Genomic DNA, 10,466 nt, shown 5'->3' on the forward strand with positions numbered 1-10,466 from the left:
GTCTCAGAAGTAAAACTAAATTAAAAAAAATTCTCAGACAATTTTACATAACTGACTGTTTGATTATTTCCAGCACTTAAATCGGCACAAAGTGCTTCTTATTTAATTGTCTGAAACAGCAGCTGCTTAGAAAGATCTATAATTAATCCGAAAAAAGTCACAGGTACAGTTAGCACACAAAGATGAGCTAATTAGCATTAAATAAAAACAAACAGCTGAGGCTGATGGAAATGTCATTAGTTTTGAAGTAATTTGGTCATAAACCAAAGTACTGGACAAATTGTAATTTTGACCAGAGGAGTTAAGGGTTCCCTTTACAATTCATCCAGAGGTGAATGTGTGTATCACATGTCTCAGCAATCCATCCAATAATCATCTAATTTAAACCACAAATGTAAACCTGAAAAAAGTCAGGGGCTCACCAAAGTCAGTAGGATTCATTCTCTGGGCACCATGAATGTCTGTATAACATTTAATCTTAATTCATCCAATATGTTGAGATATCTCAGCCTGGAAAAAAAGTGGTGGACTGCCATCCATAGAACCACACTGCTGATTAAAAAACAAACCTTTATTTCTCAGAAAAAGGATAGCCAAAACATTTCAGTAAATCACTTTATTATTTGTGGCATTTTTTTTTGTTAGTTTAGTAGTAGTAGTTTCTAAAAATAGATTGTCAATATGGGAATTTATTGTGAGAAAAAGAGGATTTCTGGAACCAGCGGTCCACCCGCTCCCTCCTCTACTTTGACTTATCCAGGTATTCCGATCACCACACAGCAGCGGTGTAAACAAGCTCCTGTTTACAGGACAGGCTTTCTGTGGCTGTTTCACTGGACAGGACCTCTCCCTCTGATTCTCTGTGTGTTGTTCTCACCCAGCGTCGGTCTGGTCTGCGGTCCCAGTCACCTCATCATACTCACTGCTCCCAGCATTCCCCATTTAAACACACACAGACACACATACACACATGCGTTAGCTTTAGCAGCATGCGTTTTTAACAGGGACTAAAGGTGAATTTCTGCTAATTCTGGCCCAGTTTTGTGTCAGTGCCCATCCCCACAATGAAGAAAAAGTAATGCTGTGGCAGGGTGAAGCATGTGAGTTGCAGGAAACTATGACTATGCCCACACCGCTGCTGGGAATTATGTACAGAGGTTGCCCCTAAAAGCTGAGCTATAGACACACATACATGATCTGTCTGTCTCTGTGCTTTTTGGTGAACAGTAGTTGGAGCTTTTAAGATCAACCTCTCTCTGTATAAAGGTGAATAATTAGAGCATCAGGAGGATGTTGCCCAAAGTCACAGATCTAACATTAGCTCCTGAATCTAGCCTCATTTATCATCTGTGTCTTTGACCAACTTAATCCTAAACCAACCAGAACAGGGCAATATATTAATAATGTCACTTCCTATTTTCTTCAGGACGCTATCCCCTGCCAAGTCTCCCACTTCCTCTACAGGATCTATTGCATCCAGCAGGAGATACCCGTACCCTATGCCCCCTCTCCCCGATGACCAGAGGAAAGCCAACAGGCAGAGCGCCAGGGCAAGTATCAGGAGCACATTACATCATTTAAAGCCAGATTATAACACTGATTTAGCAAGACTGATTTCCAATACAGTGGAGATTCGTCACGAAATAGTGCAGGTCATTATGGAGTATCTTAATGTACGAAGTAGTTAGAAAATCTAATCTTTTGCCCCCAGACTGAGCTACAGACCAACTGGATGAATCTGAACCAGGATTCATCACAAAACTTAAATTTCAGTAGTTGGATAAGTCAATAGTTCAATATGTGATGACAAGTCTTGATACAAAGATAGGGTTAGCGTAGTGTGTTCATGGCTTTACAAAGACAAAACTATGAACATTGAAAGTTACTGAAACACTGCTAATGAGGATCATGATTTAAAGGCTGGTGTATTTTATGATCATATCATAAAAATATAAAAAACAAAATAATCCTTATCTTTTAAGTACAAAGACAGAACCAGATTTATGTAAATTACAAGCAAACAAATGTTAAAATAAAATGTCTTTTCTTTCATTTTCTCTTCCCCCAACCCTTTCTCTTTTCTGTGCTTTTCCCTTCCTCTCATCTCCTCAGCTGTGGGAGACTTCAATATAACAGCCTTCTTATCCACTCTGCAAAAGACCTTAAGGAACTACACTTGTCTCTCCTTTCCTATGAATGAAAAACACAAAAATGTAACAAAATTGACTCTAAGCGATTTGAGAGAAAGAGAGAGCCCCCTACTGGAGTGGAATTAGGCAAAGGTGTGTGTGAGTGAGTGTGTACAAGCATCTCCGAGGCCGTCTTACCAGACGGCGGCATTCAGTGGGTCTCTACAAAGCATTACTGAGTGCCGGCGGAGAAACCAGCTCCAACATCCACTTCAGACCAGCTGGAGCTCGGACTGAGCTGTTCCTGTCCGCTCAGGCCTCATCTATGGGACTGGAAACCCCCTCCACTCCGACACCCCTTACCTGTCCTTAAACCTCGTCACAATCTCTCCTCATACTCACTTCAACGTCCCCCGCCCCAATCTGCCCGTTTTGAGCTCCTATCTAAAAGGGTTAGCGGAACCAGGAGCTGGTCATCGTATCAAACTGCATCTCTGGATTTTTTGAGACATTGTGACGCACGTGAATCACTGTAGAAACTCCAACACTGTATGCATGAGACAACCCTGTTTATCAGCAACCTCCTCCTACTGAAAAGACGAGAAAAACAGTGGTCTGATCTGAGAGGAAAGCATGCGAGGCGGCAGTGATTTTATACCTTCTGTAGACCCTTTCTCTCCACTATAGGTAACCCATATTGTATTACCAGTTATATAACCGATGACATGGACCCAACCTGACCCCGCCCTGCTTTTCCTCCCGATTGTTTGAGCGTGTGTAAATATGTACAGTGAAAAAACACACAAAGTATGTTTTGCTTTTATGTTGAAAAAGGAAAGATTGAGACGTCTCTTCCTGCTGTATTGTGTTGTAGACAGAAGCGGATCTCTGTAGAGACCCCACACTTGTTCTTCTGTCTGTGATTCTATTTTTTTTCTCCCTCTGGCTTTTTTTCCTGTGTGACTCTCTATCCACAGCAGAATGTAAACATGTTTTTATTTTATCTTAGCACTGGTTTTCATCCATCTCTGGGAAAAATACACAGACATCCAGTAATGACTGACAGCATTGGTAAAAGATGTTGATTGTGGTCAATTAAGATGTCGCTGGAAGCAATTGTTGAGTATTATTTAGGAAAATTTACATAGTTTTATGTGCCATTCCTGAGTGAAATGAATGGGATGTGTTGGATTGTAGTTATAGATGTGCCACTTTTCACTCATGGTGGTTTTTGGAAATTTCCCATTGATAATGATAAGATGTATTTAGTTCCCCCTTGTTTCTAAATTTGGATGTTTGAGACCAGTGTGCTCCCATTTTCACACATTTTCGCACATGAAGTCGCTCAGATGAATGTGAGAATAGGAATAGCGTGAGTGCGCTTGATGACCCGGCTCGGACGAGGAATCTGGAAACTGTGATTGAAATGTGCATTTTGGATTTAGCTTTGACGAATGCGATATTTAGCCTTGTAAATGATTAACTATGCTGTACAGTGCTTGCTGTTTGACCTTGTGAAGACCAACAGCATGACAGTTCTACAATCAAATGATTTCTCTGGTAGGCTATTTGTGAGACCATAACAGGAAACAAGAATGGTACTGTAAGACTTTTTCCCCTCATTGCCTATTTGCTGTTGTCTAAAAGTTTGTGTACTACAGGCTACACCGTCAGCAAGGTTGAGACAGGCAGGAATTTGCGGGGTTTAAAAATGATTGAGAACAGTTTTTGTGCTGATGTATTGCCTGTGTAGCTATTTACGCTGGATTTTTTTGGAAACTAGTCCCATATCACTCCCCAAGAGCAAGTTCTGTGTACAGTTACAACTTATTGTTCTACCTTGTGTAGAAATTGTTGTCTTAAGGCGTTCCGTTTGTCATTTTACTGTTGTTCAGTTTTTGTTCCGGTGGGCACTCGTTCATTTTTAATTCATGTATGCATTAGGACTGTATAGGTAATACGATCTTCACAATATTAGACTAATATTGCTACTAGTATCTTTTTTATTAAGTACCTTTGTAATGTTCACTTTTTTTCTCAGCATTCTGTACAGCAACGATTCAAAAGGTAATTAAGTGCATTATTGTAATTATGTGTGTTGATGAGTTTGAATGGAAAGTTTTTTGAAACACATTTGTCCTGGGGCTAATAGAAGTTCCTCTGGCATGTGCTAATCTGTATCATGTAAAAGGTTTGGACACACATACTGTAATGTTGTAAATGTGACCTGTATGGGCTCATGATTTGCCTTCTACCGGAGCTTTCTTATCTGCTCTGGTCTTGTTAAAGTAGTGGTCAGTGTCTAGTGGCCCATTTATCTTCCTGGGCTACCAGAGGCTGTGGAGAGCAGTGCTCTTGAGTAATATTTTTAACATCATTAGTGTGCTACAGCGAGACATTTGTCCTGGTGTCATGGACAGTGCACTGTACTACATTCTGAGGACTCTCCACTAAGGATGGGACCACGCAGGCTGCAGTGATTTCTGTCAATCCTCCAAACATATCTGCTGTATCTGCCTGCGCACACAGCTGGACTGACAGATCCTGACAGGTCTGGCCAGAGACTTGAATGTATTTGTGTACCACCCAGTCTCAACCATGTGGTTCCATCCTGCCAGACACATCAGCACTCTGCTGCAGGAACCTTGAAAACCCCCACATGTACTACTTCAAATCTAAATACTGCAGTTGCTGTCTTTTTTTTATCTTTATATTTTAATTTTGCCTGTATGCTGTACAGACTGATAATGCAAAAATCAATCCCCATATTTTTTCCTCTTAATCATTCAGTATTGTAATATATTTAATATAAAATAAAACTTTCATCAACACATCGGTCTATGCTGAAATTTCTAATAACTTCAGATTTTACTTGTAGAGGAAAAGAAACACTACAGGTGTACTGGAAAACTGACTTTATTATTCATTGTTTTGTATTACAATATGGTAAATTAGCAACACACTTGGGATGCACTGATCCAATACTTATTTAGGGGATAGTATTATAAAATTAAGTGTTTCCACTACCGGTAACATTCATTTAGTCATGGCAGACTCAGTTTTTGGTGCCACAGTAATCCCTGGACACGTTATCTTAAATTAAAAAAATGAGTTCAAAGATTTTAAACTTGGGACAAAAGAGAACACTAGTATCGGATCATACTCTGTATTGCCAAATACCCATAGATGAGGTATCTGAATCGGGGAGAAAAGGTTGGATCGGTGCATCCCTACAACACACACCAATAAAAAATGAATACAATCTTAATCTTTGTGAGCAATAAGGTGAAACGGAATATAACTGGTGGGTACACCTGGGGCACCTTTCCTCTCAAGGGTACAGAAGGACATTCTGTGTAATTCAATGTATCTAGTGCTACAGCTGGTGCTGCTTTTGCTTGACCAACATTTCATTGGTAAGCATATATTTCTGAATAACGATGGACCCCTTCTACTGTGGCTTAGATTTTAATAACAACCGCCGACCAAACGAGCGACTATTCGAAGCACAGATCAATTTTTGCTGAACTCGTGGAACCTGAAAATCATCTTCAAATTACTTCCATGGACAGTTCTGCATTGAAACTGCAGTTTCTGTTGTCACATGTTTCTCAGTGGATGCTGGTTACTTGCCATTAAAGTTCAACTAGTTTTATACTTTTTTGACAGACAACTCATCCGTCATCGTACACTACAGCTCCTGCTGAAATGTGTGACATGTTGTCCGTGTTCATCACAATTGCTTGTGTGAGTGGTACCTCAGTGCCTGCAGTCTGTCTTGATGGATGGCTTTAGTTGCCATTGCTGCGTCTTCATCAAGCGATTCCCGGATGCAACTTTTCAAAGTGTCGACACCAAACCCAGTGGAGGCAGAGACAGGAACCACGTGTCTGAATGTCATGTAGTTCTTCGGTATCATGTCATCAGGCAACAGATCAGAGAACTCTGGAGGAAGGTAAAACAGCAGAATGTAAAAGCCCAGTACGTATTAATTGTCCTGTTAACATGATATACTGTAGGCAATACAAAAGGTTGTGATTATTTTTTTACACATCCTCACACTGAAAAAAAACTTGCATTCAGATGCATTAAAGTAAACCGTAGTAAAGAAAATTATAAAGTTAATGAATAAACCGTAAAAACCCCCATCAAATTCACCGTCTGGGTTTTGGAGTTGGTCCTTCAGCTCTGCTAATTTGTCCTCCGCATCAGGCAGGTCCATTTTGTTCACCACCAGTAAGGCCGGCTTCGATACAAGCTCCTCTTTGTACAACTCCAACTCCTTGAGGCCGTGGTGAGAACAGGAGAAGGACAGGATGAAAAAGAAAATACATACATGGTGTGTGTGAGGTGGATGGATCAGGAGTCAAGTGAAAGAGAAGAACGGTAAGAAGAATAATTACAATTAGAACTTTATTGCAAAAATCATATGATAAATTCTGAGTCTTTCATATTATCATTCTCACCTTGGTAAGAAGTTGAACAGCTTCAAAGGCCGACCTGAACTGTGTTTTACTTGCCAGTTGGAAACCGCAAACATCTACCTGCAGCCAGACAAAGCACAACCACATCAAATTCCATTTTCATCAGCAGGTAATTCTGACCACATTCAAACATGCAGTATACTGTATGTAGGTGTCCGCTTATGTACTTTCTGTCACTACGCACCACAAACAGAAGCTGCTTGGTCCTCTCCACATGTTTTAGGAACTTGTGGCCCATGCCTTTGTTTATGTGAGCTCCCTCAATCAGGCCTGGGAGATCAGCAACAGAAATCTGCCAAAAATAATAAGAGCACCACTCAATGAGAAAAAACTACTAAAAAATAAACCAGTAGTCAATGGACAATACACCAATATGCCTTACCATACCTGTTTGTAATCTTTATACATCAGTTTGCCGATCTCCGGCTTCAAAGTTGTGACTGTGAAATAACAAATATTTTGGCATGTTGACCTGAAGAATTATTTAACTCAGACAGTACGCTACATGTTTGTACATGTGTGTAGTTATGTACTCACAAGCGTAGTTGGCAATCTGAGGTGTGGCATTAGACATGGCAGCCAGGAGAGAGGACTTTCCTGCATTTGGGAACCTGATGGTGAATTAGCACCAAGAAAAACAGATATTCAAGTGAATCTCAGCTGAAATTAACCAATACGTTCATGTTTCTCTCTGATCTTACCCAACAAGGCCTAGGTCAGCGATGAGTTTGAGGTCCAGCCTTATGTTTTTGGACTGGCCCTTACTGGGCTCAAACGTAGAGTGGTAGGAGCCTCCGTGTCCTCCTTTCACCACCATCAAACGATCACCCTCAGTATTCAGGTCACCTTGGAGAGGGGGGAGGGTTGAAAAAATGAGTTTTTACTGCAAAATCAGTAGACTATGCTACTCCCATTTGACTACTGATACTCTATGTTTTATGCCACATGATGTACTTAACAAAAAAGAAATAAGGGCTCTATTCTAAAATTGTATAATTCACTATGCTGCCCATGCATTCATATAAAAGAGGGGAGGTATTATACAAAGGAAGTATGACATACCAAGTATTTTGCCATCATCAGTGGTGACAGTGATACCAACAGGTGCCAAGATCTCCTTGTCCTTCCCTCTCTCTCCCTTCAGTGCTCGGACACTGTAGATAAATTAGCATCTGTTATACAACACGTTTCAGGATCTCTGACGAACATAAATCATCAGCTGATGTCAAGAATGGGTGAATAACAGCAAATAATAACAGATATTCTGATTTGGCACTTTAAATGAAACTTAAGGTTGTATATATAGAAACAAACCTGCTGTTGGCTCCTGCTCCACCTACAAAACGTTTCTGGGGGTACTTGTCCTTGATCCTCTTTAAGGTCATGTTCTTTGTAGCTACCACCCAAACATCTCCCCCGTTTCCTCCCTGTCCTCCAAGACGGGGTAGACCCATACCGCCACCACCTCCACGGACATACAGGCGGAGGTTATCCACAAAGTTTCCATACTGCAGGAGGCAGAAGATAGACATTACAGTGATGAGAATCAAAATGTATCGATGATTACATTGGGTTTGAACACAAATGCTAAGGTTGGCAAAAACAACTGCAACAGCTTGGGTTGTTACCTTTGAGGGCTAAAAACATACAACTACAACTTATTGGGGTATATGATATTTTCAAAGTACTGTAGTGCTAGTATTAGCATTTTCTGGAGCTTTCCATTGTATCATGGGATTGTTTTTGACATACTGCCATTTCCAAGCTAAACATGCTTAATGTTTAACTCTCAAGCCAACATGAGCGAGGAGTCCTAAAAGTGCTATTGATTAAATCATAACCGCTACTGAGCTTGCATGCTAACAGATCAATTTGTAAGCTCAAGGAAAAGCTACTAAGTACGTTGGGACTGTTTTGTCAAACATTAGGCGTTAAATCACTACTTGACAAAAGGTCAGAGATGACAATGAAGTCTATTTCCAAGGCCAACAAATAGTTTTCATGCTTACAAATATATAATTGTTTTCAATGCATTTTACGCATTTAATATCACATAGAGCTGTGAAAACACGTTACTCAATGTTGATGTTTTGACAGCGGTTAGCAAGAGCCTGCCACACAGCGAGCTAACAGTTAGCTTGCCGGCCGATGTCACCATTACAGTTGTTAGTAAACACACACTGTGGGATTTTTCCATTAGATTAAAATTATGTCTGACACAGTACTTACTTTACGGAAGCATATTCTACTGAACTGGACCATCTTCAGTGGCGTCTATTGCCACGTTTTGTGTTGTTGACTGAGCTAGCGGTTAATTGACATGTTGTATGAAGGACCGGAAGCGGTGGGTTCCTCCCAGCTTATTGGATCATAAGGGCAAAGAGGCGGGACTCCGCAAGGGTGAGTGACAGCTGCAGAGACCCTGGTCCTTTTTATTTATAAACGTGAGGTTATAGCCCCTGTAAAAAAAGAAATAGTTCCTGAATACTTAAGTTGAATGCCACGATAAACGACATCTTCCCTTTACCTAATATTTTAAATATATGGCAAATTGTGCATATCAGCTGCTTTATCAGAATGATTGAGCTACCAACCGAATAAAATTGCTGACATGTGAAATATCAAAATGGACTAAAGGTATGTCGTTTTGCCAGGTGCAAAATGTATGCCTATCAGAATGACTTGGTGCTTTCTTCTTCTAGCCTGACAAGCCAGACCCACATCAAGATGTTGGCTGCAAAATAAATTTGCTGCCACTAGGGTGCATCTAGATGGCTAGCTTTCTTCCTTATATAAAGTCTAAATGTCATAAGCATATAAATAATGTTATACTGTATAGGAACTTAATTGTCCACAATGTGGAAAATTGTTTTTGGCTTCACCATAGCATGGGTGATTTTTAAATTTAGGGGGGCTCAAGCCCCCCATCTCATTACATTTTTTTAAATTAATTTTGGTGCGTTAAGTTAGTTTGCGAACTTGTCTGTTAGTGACAGAGGACAAACAATTACAGGTTCAAAGGGCTTGAAACAGGTGTAATATCCTGTGTGTCTGTCGCCGATGCTGTAACCCAGTCAAGGAAAGGGTTAACAGAAATGTAGTTTTGGCCAATCGGAGGTGGTTGTGGGAGACTCCCGCCTTTGGCTGAGTCTCTATCTAATCTGTCAAAGTGAGAGCAGGAGACGGTTGTGAAGTTTAACGTTGGTAGTCCCCAGAGAAGAAGAAGAAGTTGGTCATTTCATGGCGCAGATTACAACCCAAATTGAAACGTAAGCAACTAAAATTGCTGAATGTTAGAACATTGTGTCAAATTGGTCATTTACTGTGACTTATAAAATGTCAGGTGTAGTTCCATCATAGGCTAGTGTTAAAAAACATTAGCTGATGTTGTTCAGTAGCTAGCTCAGAGATTATCGGCTGATGAAATTACTGATTTAGCAGGGGGGGGGGGGTTCACTTTTGCAAAGCACTGTATCATTGTCACATTCTTATTAGGGGCTGAACCCCCCTAAAGGTCTGATCCTAGAATCGCCCCTGCATCGTAAGCTACTGAAAACTGAAAACAACACAAACAAATTAATGAAGACAAGCATTGGGACATAGCATGAACAAACAAGACTTTTAAAGGACATAAATAGGCTACAGTTAAAAAAAAAAAAAAGGATCCTGAGCATTTGCCTACCTTTAGGGTCATTGGAACCAGTAACATGCAGTTTTCCACTTGCTAAAAAGTGACCTTGTGACTGAAAGGTTGGTCCTGCCTCAAAATTATTTGATTTCACTATAGGGTTATATTTGATTACAGCCCACCCAGTCATTTTTTTACCAGTTGAAATATAGGCTACCTTTAAAG

The 10,466-nt window shown here is 40.3% G+C and overlaps 2 protein-coding genes across 5 annotated transcripts in view; one reads left to right on the top strand and one right to left on the bottom strand.

The window, feature by feature from the left end:
• Nucleotides 1-4,960, top strand: part of adam22 (ADAM metallopeptidase domain 22) — a 62,605-nt gene extending 57,645 nt beyond the window's left edge. For all 4 annotated transcript variants that reach the window (XM_039805782.1, XM_039805783.1, XM_039805784.1 and 1 more), the window contains 2 exons: nt 1,427-1,550; nt 2,113-4,960. In XM_039805782.1, coding sequence (XP_039661716.1) covers nt 1,427-1,550; nt 2,113-2,133 — 145 coding nt within the window. In that variant the 3' untranslated portion in view covers nt 2,134-4,960. The remainder of the gene's footprint in view (nt 1-1,426; nt 1,551-2,112) is intronic.
• A 69-nt stretch (nt 4,961-5,029) lies between these two features.
• gtpbp10 (GTP-binding protein 10 (putative)) lies at nt 5,030-8,981 on the bottom strand. Its single transcript, XM_039805796.1, has 10 exons — nt 8,843-8,981; nt 7,928-8,121; nt 7,676-7,767; nt 7,315-7,459; nt 7,151-7,224; nt 7,001-7,053; nt 6,798-6,905; nt 6,596-6,673; nt 6,288-6,411; nt 5,030-6,074 (listed from the first exon to the last, which is right to left on the bottom strand). The coding sequence occupies exons 1-10, from the start codon at nt 8,873-8,875 to the stop codon at nt 5,863-5,865; spliced, it is 1,113 nt and encodes a 370-aa protein (XP_039661730.1). The 5' UTR covers nt 8,876-8,981; the 3' UTR covers nt 5,030-5,862.
• Between the last annotated feature and the right edge of the window lie 1,485 nt (nt 8,982-10,466).

Source organism: Perca fluviatilis, chromosome 7, assembly GCF_010015445.1.
Source record: "Perca fluviatilis chromosome 7, GENO_Pfluv_1.0, whole genome shotgun sequence".
NCBI classification, from domain to species: domain Eukaryota; kingdom Metazoa; phylum Chordata; class Actinopteri; order Perciformes; family Percidae; genus Perca; species Perca fluviatilis.

Coding starts and splice junctions, on each gene's coding strand:
- gtpbp10 (XM_039805796.1), bottom strand. CDS start 8,875: ATGGTCCAGTTCAGTAGAATATGCTTCCGTAAA. Junction 7,225..7,314: donor GCTGACCTAGGCCTTGTTGG/GTAAGATCAGAG, acceptor ATTCACCATCAG/GTTCCCAAATGCAGGAAAGT. Junction 7,054..7,150: donor TCAGATTGCCAACTACGCTT/GTGAGTACATAA, acceptor GTTATTTCACAG/TCACAACTTTGAAGCCGGAG.